This window comes from Trichosurus vulpecula, chromosome 2 (assembly GCF_011100635.1).
Source record: "Trichosurus vulpecula isolate mTriVul1 chromosome 2, mTriVul1.pri, whole genome shotgun sequence".
Lineage (NCBI taxonomy): Eukaryota > Metazoa > Chordata > Mammalia > Diprotodontia > Phalangeridae > Trichosurus > Trichosurus vulpecula.
Window position 1 is genome coordinate 139,198,450 of NC_050574.1, and position 20,142 is coordinate 139,218,591.

The following is a 20,142-nucleotide window of genomic DNA, read 5'->3' on the forward strand; positions in this document are numbered from 1 at the left end:
AAAGCTGGGAAATCCAGTGTTTCTAATAAAGGCCTCATTTCTCAAATATACAGAGAACTGAGTCAAATTTATAAGAATACAAGTCATTTCCCCAGTTGATAAATGGTCAAAGGATATGAACAGGCAAGTTTTCAGATGAAGAAATTAAAGCTATCTATAGTCATGAAAAAACAATCTAAATCACTATTGATTAGAGAAATGCAAATCAAAACAATCCTGAGGTACTACCTCACACCTATCAGATTGGCTAATATGACAGAAAAGGAAAATTATAAATGTTGGAGAAGATGTGGGAAAATTGGGATACTAATCATTGTTGGTGTTATGAACTGATCACTAACCATTCTGGAGAGCAATTTGCAATTATGGCCAAAGGGCTTTATAAAACTGTGCATACCCTTTGATCCAGCAATAACACTCTAGGTCTATATCCCAAAGACATCATAAAAATGGGAAAAGGACCCACATGTACAAAAATATTTAAAGCAGTTTTTTTTTCTGGTGGCCAAGAACTGGAAATTGAGAGGATACCCATCAATTGGGGAATGGCTAAACAAACCATGATATATGAATATAAAGGAATACTATTGTTCCATAAAAAATGATGAGCAGGCAGGTGTCAGAAAAACCTGGACAGACTTATATGAACTGATGCTGAGTGAAGTGAGCAGAACCAGAACATTGTATACATTATCAGCAACACTGTGCAATGACCAGCTTTTATAGACTTAACTCTTTTCTCAGCAATACAAGGATTTAGGACAAATCCAAAAGACTCATGATGGAAAATGCTATCCACATCCAGAGAAAGAAGTATGGAGTCTGAATGCAGATCGAAGCATACCATTTTCTCTTTTTTTTTTCTTCTTTCTTGTGGCTTTTCCCCTTGGTTCTAATTCTTCTTTACAATGTGACTAATGTGGAAATATGTTTAATATGATTGTACGTGTATAGCCTATAGTAGATTGCATACCATCTTAGGGAAGGAGGGGGAAGGACAGGGAGAAAATGTAGAACTGAAAATCTTAAAGAAGTGAATGTTGAAAACTAAAAACAAATAAATTTTTTTAAAAAATTGAAAATTGAGGAGATGCCCATCAACTGAGGATTGGTTGAATAAGTTGTGATATATGAATGTAATGGAATGCTATTGTGCTATAAGAAGTTATTTCAGAAAAACCTGGAAAGACTTATATGAACTGATACTGAATGAAGTAAACAGAACCAGGAGAGCATTGTACACAGTAACAGCAATATCGTGCAATGATCAAACTATGAGAGACTTAGCTCTTCTCAGAAATACAATGATCCAAGAGAATTCCAAACGACTAATGATGGAAAATGCTAACCACACCCACAGAAAGAACTATGGAGTCTGAATGCAAATTGAAGCATGCTATTTTCACTTTTTTTGTTTTTTCTTATGGTTTTTCCTTTTTGTTCTGATTCTTCTTTTACAATATGACTAATGTGGAAATATGTTTGTATATCTGTAACCTATATCAGATTGCTTGCTATCTTTGGGAGGAGGGTGAAAAGGGAGGGAGGGAGAAAAATGTGGAATTCAAAATCTTATAAAAATGAATAGTTAAAAACTAGCTTTACAGGTAATTGGAAAAAATAAAATACTTATTAAATAGAAAATAAACAACAAATTAATTAATTAATTTCTAACAGAGTTCCTGCCTGTTTTCCCAAGGGGGAAACACAACACGTACACAGATAAACATAATATATAGTACAGTAGGAGCAAAGAAGAGATCAAGACAAACTGTTGTAGGAAACTCTAAGTAGAAAAAAAAGGAAACAGGGAGAAGGGGAAGGAAAGGAGATGCAGGAAATAAGAAAACTCAACTCTTCACAGGACTGGCAATTGAGCTAGGCTTGGAAAGAATTTTGACAGATTTCATTCCTGAAAAAAGAGCAGAGGTAGGAAACCATACGTTGTCTTCAAACAATGAGTCATCCAGGGAGGATTATACTATGGTACAGCTTCAGCTTCAGGTACTAGCTAGCTTTGTGACCCTGGCAAGTCACTTAACCACAATCTGACTCAGTTTCCTCATCTATAAAAAGGGTAATAAATAATAGCACCTACCTCTCAGGGGTGTTAGGATGAAATGAGATAGTATTCATAAGGTGTTCTGCAAACTTTAAAACTCTTATAAGTAAGTACCTGCAAAGGTAGATTGGAGCCATACCACAAAGGGCTTAAATACCAGGAATATGTTTTTCCTTATAGGCAAAAGGAAATCATTGAAAATTTTTAAGGAATGACATGATCAGGGACATCTCCTTTAAGGGTTTCTCTTCTCAGCACCTCTATTTTTTCTCTACCTTATTCCCTGGAGATTTTATATAAACAAAAAATCAACTATCACCTCTTTGTGGAAGACCCATAATTCTTTTCTCTTCAGCCTTGTCTGGAATTCAATCTTGAAGCTCCAAAAAAACTAGTTTTTCACTTGAAAGTTGTTCAACAAGCCTAAAAACAAATTTATCTTATTTCCTCAACCCTCTACCAAAAACCAGCTCCTCCTGATTTTCCCATTTCTAGTAGCCACATTATTTTCCCCCATCACCAAAGTTTAACGTCATCTTTGACTTCCGTGTCTTATGCAAACACTATTCAGTCACTAAAGTTACCCCAACTCCTATTATATCATTCCCATTGATGCCATTGGACTACAGAGGACTTTGATTCAAACCTAAACAATAACAATCCCATCATTTCCCAACATTCTGCTGGTCTGTCCCTTTCTAATCCATCCCTACATACTGATGCAATATCAAAACCACTGAAATGGATCTGTGATCTCATAGCTTTGGATTTTCCCTCCAATAATGTAGATCATGGCTTCTATGTCTGATCATCCTGTGGAATTCTTGCCCTTATCCTCCCACAAGTTGGACCAAGGAGGGGGGGGCGGGGAATCAATCCAATGTGCTGGGTGCTTTCCTTAATATCTCTTGATATCATTCTGGCTGTCCAACGGTCATCCCTTACACCTGACATGTGACCAACTAAACCTTTTTTTCTATATTTTTCTTAATGACATTCTTTATTCCTATTCTTCAAAGTTCCTCATGTTATGTCCTCTCCATTTAATTTCTGTATGATAGTAATTTTCAACTTCCAGAAATTATTGTGTTCCCTACCTCAGCAGGATAACAATACCACCAACACACTGTGGTGATATGGTTAAAAAAAAAACAGCAATGGTTTAAAAAATGCAATGTCTTAGAGAGGTGTGGGGTTATTAAAAGAACTTTGCAATTTTCTAATGGCAATCCAGTCAGCCTTCCTCCTCCTGATGACTTCAACCTGTCCGTTTATGCTGTTCACACTATTAAATTGAAATCCATCCAACTATACCAATCTAAGAAATATCCATTCTTTATCCATTTGTTTTCTTTCCTTTGTGGACTAACTGGCCAACCTTTTCCCAGTAGTCATAGATCATGTTTTGGAACTTGATGCAAGCAGCCTAATCTACAAAAAGAAGAACCTGGAAGATGTCATCTTCATTTAGGAATCTTTCATCAACTTAAGATTGTCTTACATAATTCCTCCATTACATTGGCAAACAATTTTGGGCAATATATACTTCCCCGTCTTATTTCACCTAATGTTTATGACCAAAGTCAATGAAGAGGTTACTTCTATTATCTTTTTCAAGAAATTTTTAATGACTTAGATTTATGGATGGGAGACATCTTGTTAGAAACGAACCTCTAAAGGATATGTTTTACTACATTAATTTTCATAAAGTACCATCAATCCTTGTTTAAAAACTTTCAAATCCCCTTTCTACCATTCAAAGCCTTCCCAATCTGCCAGCTGCTAGAGGTAAAAAGACAAATAGCCCCAGCCCTTAAATAGCTGGATTCTATTGGGTGATACATCACCAGTAAAGCTTATTTTGATCCCCTCCCCATACCCTATACCAGTGTAAAAATGCTCCCTCCCTCTTTTTACCTCCCAACTTTCTAAAGGTAATCCACCCAGCTTTCTTCCTCCTGCTGAGTTCAACTCGTCCAACTTGTCTCGTTGGACTTTTATTTCACATTATCACAGGGTTTCAGAGTTAGGGGGATCAGAAGGAAATGAACACTTACACAGCACCTGGCTAGGACCAGGCATTTTGCTAAATACTTTTACAATAACCATTTAGTCTCTAATACCCTCGTTTTAAACATAAGGAAAATGAGGTCATAAGTAGCAGAGCTTGGATTTAGACCCAAGTTTAATAAGACCATGCTTTTCTCCCTGCTATGCCAAGCTGCAATATTATTCTGTACTATAGATATTCTATATAGATATACTATAGATCTCCCTTAAAATGTTGGATGCTCCTTGAAAGTATTGCATTCCATAGACTTGTATAATACACAATGTTCTGCCCTGTCTGAACTTAATTAACAATTACTGAAAGGTTTAATCAAAGGTACATAGTATGAATATATTTCTTTAAAAATATTCTTTGCAGGACCTTTACTGTCTCCAAAGAGGGTATCATTTCTTTCAGTCTTCTCATCATCTGGCATTTCTTACCCTTTTCACTCATCCAAAAAGTTCCAGATTCAAATAAAGGTGACAAGTTGTACCAAAAAAACCCCCAAACCCCAAACTGGAAATCCATGAAAGTCTTCAATCAATCCCTGAACTTTACAACTTAACGGACAAAAGAAACATAATTCCTCTGTGAAGTCTGCAGCTTTATCCTGGGGCTCTTCAATATGGTCAACGTCCAATTTTGTAAGATATTCGGGAAGATTCCAGCTCCTGACAGTCAGGAGATACTTAGGGAAGCAGTGGTGACCTTGACAGCTGGGGTTGGTATGGCAGGTTAAGGCAGGGGCCACAGAAAACGAAACTGTCTTTCTTCCGGGGCACCACCAGCACTCCCACCACGCCCTGGAATATCTGCCCTACGCCCGTTTCCCTGGCTTCAAGACTCAGCTCCAATCTCATTTTATGAAGGAAGCCTTTCTGAGTCTCCCCCAGCTGCCAGTGCATTCCTCTTCCATAATGCACACCTTCCGTCTGCTCTGTATATATCTTGTACGTACCCAGTTATTTCTATACTGTCTCCCCCTCCCACCCAATTGTTTGGCAGTGCCCAGCACACACGGTAAGCGCTCAAAAACTGCTTATTGCTTTTGCCCCGCTCCTTGAAAGCAGGAGCTGTGTTGGATGAGGGAAGCGGGGCTGGGGGTGAAGAGGAAGGGTCTTACCCATCACCCACCCACCCACAAGGCTTAGCCCAACATCGCCAGGCCCTCGAGAGCGTTTAGGCCCGGAGAAAAGCCCTGTCACTCGTCTGGTCTTATCTCCCTCCCCCTGATCCGGAAACGCTCTCTTTTCAAGGAGACGATGCCCGCCAAGTCTGCCCAGGGGCAGGGAAGCAAGAGAGTCTCCGAGCCCTGCCCGCACTCCGAGGATAACATTCAGCCCGACCCCGCGGGGTGGGGCAAGGGGGGGGGGTAGGGGGAGGCTCTCACCCGCAGCAGCTTCCGGAGGGGAGGACCCGCCGAGAAAGACCCCCGGCCCGAAAGAAACGCCAGCATCGCCATGTCTCCCAGCAATCGCGGCTGCTAGCGGAGGCGCCAACCGAGGGCGCTAACTGCCTCCAGCTGGTCAACTGAGGCTGACTTGGAGATAACTGAAGCCACCAGCAGGCTGCCGGCCTCGGGATCAGTCTGCTGACTTCGGCCGGGAGCAGTCTCCTTTACTTCCAAGGGGACGGCCTACCACACCCCTCGCCCCCACCAATAGGATCGTGATTCCGAGTTCAGCGAGACGCCATTGGCTGAGAGCCAGAAAACGGAAGGGTGGGACAATGGCCAGAAAAGAATTATGTACCTGAGCTAGGGGAGTCGGGCTGCCGCGGGCAAATGTTTTCTAGGCTGGAAGAGGCCGCCCCTTGGGCAGAGCTCTTTAAGCCAAGACATTCTTTTATAAATATTGTCTTGAACTAAATTAAAGTCATGAGTTGAGGAATTAAGTGTTTTTAATTGAGATAACAAGTTAGCAAACCTTCCACCCTGGGGCATGTCCCAAGAGTGCAGTATACAATGTAATTTCCCTACCAAGAGACCGACGAAAAGGTTCTTTATAGTGTTAGGAGGGAGGGGAGGAGATAGTATGAGGTAGCAAGGCTTGATCATATGAGATGCCAGCCGCCCTTGGCAATCAGAGCAAGGAGAAACACTTCTTTCTGGCTGTTTTGCCCTTTGCGCCAGTAGAGAAGTGAGGCGCTACTTTGGGTGGGGCAGGGGCAAGTGTGGTTCAAGCAGGCTTTGTTTACAAAGATTCCGGGATGGGGGGCTTCGAGTGTGGCTCAGTTCAACCTAATCTACATTCTTTTAAGGGTAGGGATGTAAGGACATTTACTGGAATTCTGACACTGCGAGGATAATTAAGAGGTTGTGGCAGTACGTATTACATTTGGTATTAACATTTTCTGTCATTTCCCCCTCTGATTCTCAGAAGGCAGTCTTCTCAATGAAACACTATCTGGGACACTCAGTAATATAGGGAAAGGGGAGGAAGATTGACCTAGGCATTGACAGGAGCTTTTGGGGGGCAATCGCCAGCAAGCAAGCAGGTGTTATACAGAACAGAAGGGCATAAGGAAGAAATAAAAAGGGATGGGTCCATTTCGTTGGTCCATCATATCTTAATGCCCAGACTTTTCATCTCATACAACTTTCTGGTTTCTGAAAACATCCGATGCAGTCCTTTGGTCTTCTGGAGATCTCTCCTGGACTCCTGGTATGGGTGGGACTTCAAAGCAGTTTTTAGTGAATTTGCTTCTCCGGGACCTTTTTTTCTTTTAAAATTTCTTACAAAGTAAATCCTAATACAATTCAAGTTCGTTTTGCAAATAACCAATTCAGGTAGTAAGAGCTAGCTCAAACCTAATAAGAACATCAAATTAGAAACTTCTAGACTATACTTCTTGCTGCTCCTAATCTGACCTAAACCAGATATTTTGGACACTGCCAGCAACAGATTGACTGGAGAAGTAAAAAAAAAACCTATGAGGATCTGACTTGTAGAATGAGCCTTTTTAGTTAGGAAATTTGATAATCTGCCAATACAGTTATGTAGGCTAAAGGTTAAAAAGTTCTTTAAAAGTTAGTATAGACTGCACCATCATTTAACTGCTGATACTCATCTATTTCATTCTTCACCTCAGATTCAAGCTCCAGAACCAGAGGGAACTTCAGTTTTTCACCTATATTTGCTTTGCAACGTACCTTAGCAAATTGTCGTGTTGGTGTATTTAGGAAATTCCACTACAAACTGAAAAATCAGAAAATTCTGAACCTACTTCTTATATTTGGCATATATACTTATCTGATCTTGCTACTTTTTTAAAACAAAATTTTCACCGAAGACAAAATTTTGTTTACTTGTTATTACTTCTTTACTTCTCATTTCCCCTCGGGAGGATAAGATTCTGCTAAAGAACTAATAACAGAACACTTTTTATAAGAAAATGACCTAATACACAACTGAATTCTCTTCAAAATTGCCGTATTAACTTTAATTGTAACAATACACTGGGTAATCAATTCCAAAACAGCACATATCAAATAAGTTATTTATAACAAAACATTTTTTGTACTTCAAGACATGCTCAATACCCAGGTGATAATTCCAAATTAAATAAACTCAAAGAAAATTTACTTTTCCCATTTGGGTAACATAAAATATTCCTTAAATTACTCTTTTCTAAGGAAATTAATTGCACTAAGATTCTTTTCTTCAAAACAAAACCAAAGGTGTTTCTGATTTAGTCTTAATAGTTTTGAGAATAACAGCTCGGTCCCATAAACTGTTGCATCAATGCCCAATTATTCTTACATTATTTTGAAACATTTAGGGACCTTATTTTATATAAAATATATCACTAGTAACAGGCAGATAACAAGGTCAAATACTCATCTACTTAGTTGTTTAGAATATAGAAAGGACTAAAATTATAGGCTAAATAGCTCAGATCTTATACTTGCATCTTATTATAATAGCTCAGATATAGCTCTAGTATTAGCCTAGGAGATAAGTATTTAATATTATGTTTATCATGAACACCTGACATGATTGTAGTAATTTGATATGAAAGGAGAATTATGGATATAGCTATAGTATATAGTTCCCCTAACTTCATGTCAATCCCAAGCAAGATATAGATAGCTAATTTCATTGAACCAGGCTTAAATGGTGCGATACTTTCAATTCAAGAGGAAATGTCATACTGGAGAAATCGAGTCAGGATAATCCTATCTCAGCCCACGCCAAGAGTAGTTCTCCCAGCCTACCCCATGTGACTTCTACCTGCAGTTCATCTTGATGATTATACCTGGAATCAGACTCAGTTACAATCCCATAAGATTTTAAACAGCAAGTTCCAATAATCATAGTTTTGGGTGAATTCAGTTATTAAGGATCACGTATCATTAAGAACAGGTATTGACTGTAATCTCAGATTGAAAACAGTAAGAGAATCATAATTTTAAAAATCACAGTTTATCTTGCCCTGGTTAGAGATATTTGCTAGAAATAGGGACCTGAATATAACACATTGATACTGATCCTAACAGCCTATGCCAAAGGCTCAGAATGACTATAAGCAACCAAGTATATGGAACCAAGTAGACAAATTTCTTGTATGGGAAAATGAATTAAGAGAGTCCAACCTTAGCCTTCCCAAGATTGCCCTCCCAACTTTATTCCCAGGGACATATAGATATCAAACTGGCCTTAGATTCCAGATGTCATTCCCATTTTGCTGCTGGTGTTTTTCTTGAAGTGGTCACTTAGGGTTTGCCCAATGACAAAACAAACCTAAGAATAAAGCTCAAAAAGTATATTCAGGGTCTCAAAAAGGTTTCACCTAAAACAGCAAAGTTTCACTGATCACAGTAGGACTGGACAAAATTGTCAATCCTCTCAAGTTGTTGCAATAAATTGGCTAACAAATAAAACTTATCAGGCCTTCTAAAAATCACATGAGATTTTTACTTAACATTTCTTTCTACTGGTATTTCTCTTTCTCAGAAACAGCTTAAAATTTATCCTGATGTAATAAGGCAGTTATTGGAACCTAATAAAGTAATATATGACAGGTTCAAGTTCACATATAGTGAGTATGATAACTATAAACCTCCAGAGTTACATCCATCTCTTATTCAACCTCTAAAGCAAAAATAAATCTTTTAAATTGGAGGGTGTTGATGGCTTAAGGTTTGGCTCAGGCTCAACCTAATAGTCTCTCTTTTTTTGAAAATTTATTTTAGACTTAAATACTAAAACAAATACACAATGAGAAAAGAAAAAGAAACACATTATAAACTTAAATATTGAAACTTAAATACAAAATAAGAAAAGGGGGGAAGAAAGCATTGCCATGTGCACAGCAGAATGTAAGGGAGGATTCAAAATAAAACAATAAATTTACATTTCAAGAAAGCCTATATAATAAATACTATGCATTGTGTTTAGAGCTGTCCATATTGTCTTTGCTTCCTTGTAAGTTTTCTATTGTTCTCTTCTGTTCACTTTTTACTTTGTTCTTTTTCCCCCCTTCCTCCGCCTCCCCCCCACAAAGGCTACAATTAAGCATGGATGCACACACACATACATACATATACACATACACACACATATATACTACACATATAGGCACTCACACAAAATATATACATACATATACTCTAATAAACATATATTTACATAAGTAATTTACATATGTAAATCATATACACACATATACTTAGATATATATATAACTGTACTCATATATAGACATATAAAGTCACGTGCATCTATGTGAGGCCATACTAATTTGTCTTCTGAAGATGGATAACCTCTTCCTTCATAAGTCCAAGTCATTCCAAATATTTCCAAGTCCACTAAATCATCATGTCCTATACCACAGCAACATTCCAATCTTGTACTGTCTAGTTATTTTAAATAGTTCAAAACAATGTTGATGAATATAGCTGATATATAAATATGACTGACACATGGTGTAGTTTCCCTATTTTTCTCTTTTGATTAAATCTATTTTAGTCTTAACTTTGTTCAAGAGCATGATTAACACCTCTGCTCCTTTTTCCCTAACAAATTCTGCTCTTGATCTTTATTTTATGTTTGTGCATATCTCTTACTTCCTATTCTCCCACCTCCTCTATTTTACATCTACTCACTTACCTTGCTCTCCTATTACTTAATTTATCCCCCACCTCCAAGGATCCCTCCCATTCCCATTAATCTAAACATTCTTCTATACCCCCCTTTAACCTATTCCCTCTCCCTCCACACTAAAGATCCCTCTCTTATCTTCTCTCTCTTCCCTACCCCCTTAGCATTTTATTTCTTTCTAAATTTAGAAGACTTTTATACTCTTCTAGATATGTAGGTATTGTTCCCTCTTGAACCCATTCCTGATGAAAGTAAGCTTCTAGAACTACCAACCCTTCTCTGCCATCTAATTCCTCTGTGTCAGTTCTTCCTCTTGTACCTCATTTATGTAAGTTATGTATATATATGTATATACACACACATATACATATACACACACATACATATATACATATCGATATATATGAGTACGCTTTTTAGCTATTCCTAAATGTTTTTTTTAAATCATATCATACTTAGGCCTACCCCAATCTTTCTTATGAACTACCAATTACTAATAACAATCTTAGACATACGTTTTGCATTTCCTCATATAAAAGGTAAACAGTCTGTCCTGATAGACTAGAGTGCCTTATAATTAGTCTTTGGTATGTACCTTATGTTTCTCTTGGATCTTGTATGTCAAATCTTCTATTAAGTTCAGATTTTTTTTTTAAAACTAAATCCTGAAAGTCTGACAATTCATTAAATACCCATTTTTTCCCTTAAGGACTATGCTTAGCTTTGCTGGGTATGATATTCTCACCCAGAACTTCAGTTCTTCTGCTCTTTGATGTATAGTGTTCCAAGACCTGCAGTCTTTTAGTGTCACTGCTGCTAGGTCTTGTGTAATTCTAATTGTGGCACCACATTTCAATTGTTTTTTTTTTCTTGTTGCTCATAATATTTTATCCTTGAGCTGGGGGTTTCAGAATTTGACTATGATATTCCTGTGGGTTTTCCTCATAGGATGTCTTTCAGGGAGTGATTAGTGGATTTTTTCCATTTCTACTTTCTCCTCTTGTTCTAATGCTTCAGGACAATTTTCTTAGTTATTTCTTGTATTATTGTATCAAGATTCTTTTTCTGATCATAGCTTTCAGATAGTCCAATTATTCTTATATCTTCTCTTCTTGATCTGTTCTCCAAATCAGTTATTTTTCTTGTGAAATGTTTTACATTCTCTTCTATTTTTCCATTCTTTATATTTTGTTTTATTATTTCTTGATCTTTTATGACTTTGCTGGCTTTCCTTTTTTTGCAACAATCTGCTAGCAGCTGTTGAAGGGTTGTAAGACCCACCAACAACCAGCACACAGACAGATGCCAGCACAGATTCTTTTGATCTGCTTTACTAAGGAAAGCAACGTTAAGGGGTTAACGATCTCAATTTAATCCAACATACAAATATCATTCACTTAGTTCAGGGGGAAAAGCCAGCACCCTGAACTTCAGAGCAAATAAAAATTACTAACATCAACAGACATACCTTGTCTGATTCACATCTCAATGCATAGTTACTAGAGTTTAACAAAGTCCAAACATCTGGGTTTACAAGCTGGGGGGCTCTTGACTACAACTGCCCAGAGTCTCCACTTCAACATGCCTCCAAGAGTGAGAGCCCTCGCAAATAGCTCTGTTCTAGCTTTTTATACCTTCTTCAGTCATCATCAAACATCATCTGAGCTACCAGAATTTAGGCTCCTATTATTGGCTCTGGTCTTAGCAACTCCCCTTAGGACCCTGAGGGCTTCACGCCCACATAGGCTTAAGCACCTAGTAGATAGGGGTTTCTGCCTGGGGCTTTGCACCTAGTAAGGCTCAAAGACACTTAATTAATCATTTTAAAACAGTAAGAAAGTCCCACCTTAACTGATATTACACCTTTGCCCAATTCTGATTTTCAAGGAGTGATTTTCTTCCTTAAGATTCTAGATCTCTTTTTCTAATTGACTTTCTTTTCATAATCTTCTTGTTTTTCTTGAATTGTTTTTCTTATTAGTTTTTCCTCAATCTGTCTCATTTGATTTTTAAAGTCTTTTTAAAGTTCTATGAATTCTTTTTGGGTAGGTGACCATTTGATGTTACTCTTTGGGGTTGAAGAGGGTTTCTTTGCTTCAGTATTCTCTGAAGACAAACCCTGGTCTTCTCTATTCTTGTAGTAATTTTCTATGGTTGATTTCTTTCTCCTTTACCTGCCCATTTTTAAAAATTTGTAGCAGCTTATTTTTTGTAATCACTTCGAGCCCTGGAGTATGAGAGATGGTGCCTCTGGCCTTAGCTTCTCCTTCTGTTCTCCCCTATGACCTGGAACTGAAACCAAGACCTCTAGCCTCCAGTAAGTACCCACATTGCTTCTGCACTCATGGGGTGGGTGTTTGCTGGTTCCTTCTCACCCAGGGCTGTGTCTCTGCAGCATAGCTGGGTGTGGTGTTTCTTGTCAGCAGAGGTTCCCTTAGTCACCCCCGCTCAGACACGCAACTCCCGTCACTGTCCTGGGGGTAAAAGTTCCTGTGGTTGGGGCCAAGACTCCCTCCCAACCCGGATAATCTCAGGGCTCACCTCTTGATGTTTAAGAGGAACTAGCCTAGAGGTGTTTACTCTTTACAGGGACCAAACCTTATCCTGGGATTTTTTTTTTTCAGATCTTCTCCAACTGTCCCAGGAGGATCACTGTTCTGCTTACTTATTTTTACCACTCTATACTCACCCTGAGGTGCTATTTTATCTCATTTGTGGGGGAAATCTAGAAGGCTTGGAATTTTTTGACCTACTCCACTATCTTCCCAGAATCCTCTTCTTGATATTCTCTTACGGGTAGGAATATAAGAAGGACATTACTGGAATTCTGACATTGCTAGGATGATTAAGAGATTGTGGTAGTCCATACTACATTTGGTATTAACAATTTTCTGTCACAGATGAGGGAACAGAGGGATCCTGTAGAGGATCAGAGGAACAGATGGTTCCCATAAAGTCTCATAGAGGCTAGGTGCTCAGGTGAGGCTCTAGTAACCCTAAGGTTACTTCAAGTTTCTACTACTCTAGGAGACTCCTGATCGATCGATTCCATTCCAAAAGCATTTATGTGAATTCTGACATTCACGTGTGAATCAGATTTCATTTAATAAACAGAAATTAAGCATGCCTATTACTGTCAACGGGCAGCTAGGTGGCACAGTGGCTGGGCCTGGAGTCAGCAAGACATGAATTCAAATGCAGCCTCACACACTTACTAGCAGTGTGATCCTGGGCAAGTCACTTAACCCTATTTGCCTTAGTTCCTCATTTGTAAAATTAGCTGGAGAAGGAAATAGCAAACCACTTTAGTATCTTTGACAAGAAAAGCCCAAGTGGGATCATGAAGAATCAGACATAACTGAACAACAACAAAATTATTGCGAAGGCCAAATGCTTCTGATATAAAGACAGAAACAAATCTTTCCCATCTTCACAGAACTTAAAACTGGAAGGCACCTTAGAGGCCATCCAGTCCTAGGGTTTCATTTTAGAGAGGTAAGATTAAAAGTACACATTATAGAGAGTGAGAGAGTGAGAGCAAGAGGGAAAGAGAGAGAGAGAGAGAGAGAGAGAGAGAGAGAGAGAGAGAGAGATATTTCCCCTTTATTCAAGAGGGAAACAGGAAATGAAGCAGAGAAGGGAGGGAGAATTAAAGGGAGAATAGATTAAAGGAGGGATTTGTCCTAAACAAAACAGAATTGGAAACTGGGGGCTGCCAATGAAACGGGGAATAGCTGAACAAGTTCAATTCCATTATATAATGGGATGGAATACTATTGTGCTTTAAGAAATGATGAAGGAGATAGTTTCAGAGAAACCTGGGAAGACTTTATGAAATAATGCAGAGTAAAACAAACATAACTAGGAGCACAATTTACATAATAACGATGTAGTAAAAACAAACAATTTTGAAAGACTTGGGAACTCTGATCATAGTAATGATCAAACATAATTCCAAAGGTGTGTGGGTTGTTCTATTGCTTGGCTAGTTAGGCCCCCTACCTGATAGAAGTGACTCCTTGCTTGAAGGGAGGGAGGAAAATAGGTAGAAAGAGAGAGAAGGGAGGAAAGGAGGAAAGAAAGAAGGAAAGAAGGGATGGGGGAGAGACTATGGAAGGAAAAGAAAGGAAGGAGAGAAGGGAAAAATTTTTCAATTCGCATTTTGTTCAATCTGATCAATTTGTCTTTTGTATATCATCAGCTCCCATAACTTGATCAACCATTCCACAATTGACAGGCATCCTCTCAGTTTCCAATTCTTTGCCACTGTGAAATATATTTTCGTACATTTCCTATATTTCCTCTTTCTTTGATCTCTTTATGGGTATAGACCTAGTAGTCTTCTCAATAGACCATAGGTTATGTGCACAGTTTAGTATCTTTTTAGTTTCGTTTTAGTTCCAAATTGCTTTACAGAATGGATGGACCAGTTCATAGCTCTACCAATAGTGTGTTAAAACATGTTTTCCCACAGCTCCTCCAACATTTCTCTTTTTCCTTTTTTGTCTCTTAACCAATCTGAAGTGTGTGAGGTGGTACCTCAGAGTTTTTTTAATGTGCATTTTTCTAGTGATTTAGAGCAGAGTTGTTGAACTTGGGTGGTGTTGTAGAAGCCCATTGAAATGTAATTGGAAATATTTAACAAAATAAATAAAAATATATTATGTTAATTTTTGGTTTTCTAAGTTAATATGTAGTGGTAGAGTTCCTTTTCTGTTTGACACCATTGATTTAGAGTGGCTATTGATAGCTTGGATTTCTTCCTGTAAAAACTGTCTATTCATATCTTTTGACCACTTATCAATGGGAGATGACTCTTGTTCTTATAAATCTGATTCAGTCTTCAACATATATTAGAAACAAGACCTTTAACAGAGAAATTTGCTGTAAAGATACACACACACCCATTTTATGTTTCTCTTATAATTACAGATATTTAGGTTTTTTTGTGCAAAACCTTTTTAATCTTACATAATCAAAATTGTTCAGTTTACCCACTATGAACCTATTTCCTCTTAGGTCATGAACTTTTCTCTATCCATAGATGTGACAGGTAATTCTTCTATGCTTCTCTAATTTGCTTATGCCCTTTATGGCTAAATTATCAATTCATTTGGAACTTATTTTGCCATACAGACAAATATGTGAGACATTGCGAGATGTGAGAAAAAATGATACATCATGTGTGAGATGTTGGTCTATGCCTAGTTTCTGCCAGACTACTTTCAAGTTTTCCAAATATTTTTTGCCCAGTAGTGAGTTTTTCCCCAAGTATCTGGGATTCTGGGACCTTTGCTTCTATATATCAAGTACCTAATCTGTTCCACTGATCAACACCTCTATTACCTAGTACCAAATTGTTTCGATGATTACATAGTATAGTTTGTTAACTTTGTGGTATAGTATGAGATCTGGTACTGCTAGGCCCTCTTTCTTTTCATTCCCCCCCCCCCACCCCGTTAATTCCCTTGATATTCTTTTGTTGTTCCTCCAAATGGATTTTGTCATTTTTCTAGCTTCATAAAGTAATCCTTTGATAAGTTTGATTGGCATGGCATTAAATAAGTAAATTAACTTAGGCAGTATTGTCAGTTTTATTATATTGACAACTCAGGTTGCCCATGAGCAATTAATATTTTTCCCAATATTAAGATGTCTTTATTTGTGTACAGTGTTGCATTCACATAGTTCCTTTGTGTGGCTTGGCAGGTACATTCCCAAGTATTACTTTTCTATGGTTCTTTTAAATAGAATTTTTCTTTCTATCTTTTCTGCTGGATTTTGTTTGTAATATATAGAAATGCTGATGATTTATGTGGGTTTATGCACATTTTTGCTGAAGTTGTTGATTGTTTCAATTGATTTTTAGTTGACTCTAGTATTTCTAAGTAAGTTATTGTATCATTTGGAAAAAGTGATCATTTGCTTCCTTTTTGATTATGCTCATTCCCTCTTTTTCTTGAATTGCAATAGCTAAAAATTCCACCTAATCTTAGTGGAAACACCTCTAATTTATTCACTTTTGTAGGGGGGAGGTGCTATACCAGGGCAATAAATGCCGCGTTTATTAATTCCTTAAATTTGTATAGCATTCTAATATTAATTCATAATAAACTAAATAAGACCAATTGTGGAATATAGTTACCAAATATGAGGAGGGATTTTTAAAAAACAGTGAAAACAATGCTCTCATTAAGGCAGTATTAACATAGACAATTTAATATCCCCTTAAGTGCTTCTGTCCATTATGGAAAAACCCTATGGAAAAAATGCTAACTTCCTAAATTTGAACACAGTCTGCACTATCTAATTCAGAGGTTCCCAAACTTATTTGGCCTACTGCCCCCTTTTAAAAAAATTACTTAGCACTCCTCTGGAAATTTACTTTCTTTAACTCTTTAACATTTTTTTTTTGAAATTTGTGTCATTTCAAAAAAATATAAACCATTATTAAAAATGACGCATCTTAAATTTAGTAATTTATTGTACATTTTCTTTCCTGGTCAAATTTTGAGGTGATCACTTCCACAATCAATCCAGTGATAGCCTTCATGTCTTCTTCTTCTGAAGTAGCCAACAGAGAACTGACTTCAACTTGATCCAGGGGTAGCAACAAATATGTATTATGTATCTCTTCTGTAACACATACCTTCTAGAAGTCAGCCCACCCACAGCATGGGTCCCTGTTGTTAGTCAGTGAAAGGTTGAAAGCCTCAGCATCAAAACTCCGATGCTGGCTCTTGGTTTTAAATAGATACTACTTACCATTTTGAGTCAAATTCAATTTATTCCTAATCTTTACAGTATTTTAATAAGAATGAGTGCTGCTTCTTGTCAAAAGCTATTTCTGCACCGATCAAAAAAAATCATATTATTTTTTTCTTTTAAACTAGTATGGTCAATTATGTTTATTTTTCCCCAATATTGAACTAGACCTGCATTCTTGGTATAAATCTAGCCTAGTCATAGTGTGTAATCTTCATAGTGTTGTTGTATTTTCCTTGTATTTTATTCACATTTTTTGGATCAACATACATTTGGGATATTGGTAACAGTTTTCTACTTTGGCTGTCCCAAATTTAGGTATTGGGATTCTTTTTGTGTCATAAAAGGAGTTTAGCAGGACTCCTCTCATTTTTCAAGTTTATAGAGTATGGGAATTGTCCTTTAAATGTTTAATAGAATTCATTTGTAAATCCATGTGGTCTTGGGTTTCTTTTCATTGGGAGTTCATTTATAGCTTGTTCAATTTCTTTTTCAAAGGTAGTACTCTTTAAGTATTCTTTCCTATTCCGTTAATGTGAACAATTGATATTTTTGTAAATATTCAACCATTTCATTTAATTTTTTTTGTTGGCATATAGGTGGCTAAAATAGCTCCAATTGTTTTTTACCTTTCTTCTATATTTGTTATAAATTTACCTTTTTCATTTTTTGATACTGGTAATTTGGTTTTTGTTTTTAAAATATCAAATTACCTAATGGTCCATTTCATTCTGTCCCTGCCAAAAAAAAAAAACAACAAAAAACCAAATAGCTCCTAATTTACTGGTTCATTGGTTTTTTTTTTCTTCCAATTTTGATAATCTCTCCTTTGATTATCAGGTTTTCTATTTTGGTGTTTGTTTTTTTTTAACTTGTTGGCTTTCTACTATTTTTAGTTGCATGCCTAATTTATTGATCTGCTATTTTTTCTCTTTTAATGATGAAAGCATCTAGAGATATATGCAGCTAGGTGGCACAGTGAGTAGAGCACTGGCCCTGGAGTCAGGAGGACCTGAGTTCAAATTTGATCTCAGACACTTGACTCATTTACTAGCTATGTGATCTTGGACAAGTCACTTACCCCCAATTGCTCTGCCTTCTCCCCTCCAAAAAGAAAAAAAAGGGAGAGATTTTCCCCTAAGTAATGTTTTGGCTGAATTCCCAAATTTTCAGTATATTGTGTCACATTGTTGTCATTATCTTTAATGAAAATATTGTTTCTAAGGTTTGTTCTTTGACTCACTCATTCTTTAGGATTAAGTTATTTAGTTGCTGATTGTTTTTTAAATCTTTGCTTCAAAGGCTTTTTATTGAATATAATTTTTATTACATTATGGTCCATTAAAAATGCATTTAATATTTCTGTTTTTCTGCATTTGCTTGTGAGGTTTTTATGCCTAAATACATGGTTAATTTTTGTGAGGATGCTATGTATGTTGAAAAATAGTTATACTCCTTTCTATTCCCATTCAATATTCTCCAGAAGTCAAACTTTTCTAAAATTCCATTCAGGTGCTTCATTTATTTTTTTGGTTAGATTTATCTAGGTCTGATAGAGGTAAACTGAGGTCCCACACTATAACAGTTTTGCTACTTCTTCCTATAACTCACCTAACTTTTCCTTTAAAATTTAAATGCTATGCCATTTGGTGTATATGTTTAGTACTGATATCAATTTATTGTCAATAATGTAGTTTGTCAATTGTCAACAAAATGTAGTTTCCCTGTTTCTCTCTTTTAATTAGGTCTACTTTTGCTATTGCTTTGTCTGAGATCATGACTGGTATTCATCTTATTTTACTTTAACTGAAGAATAATATATTCTGCCCCAGCCCCACTTTTTTTTCTATTGCAATTGTGTTCCTTGTAAACAGCATTGTTGGATTCTGTTTTATGGGTAAGTTCATCCCATTCAAAGTTCATATTGTTGGAGGCAGCTGGGTGAAACAGTGAGTAGAGCACCAGACCTGGGGTTAGGAGGACCTGAGTTCAAATCTAGCCTCAAACACTTGACACACATACTAGCTGTGTGACTTTGGGCAAGTCACTTAACCCCAGTTGCCCTGCCTTCCCCCTCTCCAAAATAAATAAAACAAAGTTCTTATTGTTAATTGTGCATTTCTCTCTATCCTATTCCCTAAAATTTTCTCTTTTGTTTCCCATCAACTCTTTAAGCATTATTTGCTTCTTACTAATCCATACCTTAATCTACCCCCTTATTCCCCCAGAGCCCCTCTTTTTCTTCTTTGATCAGTTTAAATGAAAATGGTTCAAGTGTATCCCACTTTTCCCCATTCTCTTCTCGTTGTATAGACTTCTACTTGCACACCCCATTTATGAGATAATTTCCTACATTCTTCCTCTCATTTCCCTCTCCGAGTGTGTTCTTTCTCTCCTTTCCATTCTTTTATGATTATCAGCAGATAACGGAACCACTCCCAGGCCCTCTAATTAGATTTCCTTTATGATGTCTGATAATGATAGATTTCTAAGGGGATACATGTATCATCTTTCCATATAACAATGTAAACAATTTAACTTTGTTTAATCTCTTTACCTTTCTATGCTTCTCAACTCCTGTATACATATATCTGATTTTATATTTGGTTCCAATCTTTTCATCAGAAATGTTTCGAAGTTCTTCATTTCATTGAGTCCATTTTCACTCAGCACAGCTCCCACACTCCTGCAATTGATTATATTGTTTTGCTGGATGAATTATTCTGGGTTATGAGCCTAAATGTTTTGGCTTCTGGAATATAATTTTCCAAGCTTTCTGCTCCTTTAAAGTGATGGCTACTAAACTGTGATCCTGTGCTTCTTTGTTGCTTGAATTCTTCCTTTCTCGCTGCCTGCAATATTTTTTACCCCCTTGAATTTGGAAGCTCCAGATATTGGCTACAATATTCCTTGGAGTTTTCATTTTGAGTTTTCTTTCAGGAGCTAACTGATAGATACTATTTCCACTTTGCCCTCTGATTCTAAGATATCTGGGCAGTTTTCTTTTAGGACTTTTTAAAATATTTTGTCCAATGTTTCTTTTGGCCATGATTCTCAGATAGTCCAGTCCCTTGACTTTGTTTAAATATTTCTTGTCTTATAGAGTCATTGGCTTCTAATCAGTCCTTTCTCATTTTCAGGGAGTTTGTTCTTTGGGTAAG

General features: G+C 37.0%; 1 protein-coding gene across 1 annotated transcript in view; it reads right to left on the reverse strand.

The window, feature by feature from the left end:
* Positions 1–5,791, reverse strand: part of ACAT1 (acetyl-CoA acetyltransferase 1) — a 44,156-nt gene extending 38,365 nt beyond the window's left edge. Inside the window, exon 1 of the mRNA XM_036745297.1 lies at positions 5,506–5,791. Coding sequence (XP_036601192.1) covers positions 5,506–5,577 — 72 coding nt within the window. The 5' untranslated portion in view covers positions 5,578–5,791. The remainder of the gene's footprint in view (positions 1–5,505) is intronic.
* Positions 5,792–20,142: the final 14,351 nt, after the last annotated feature.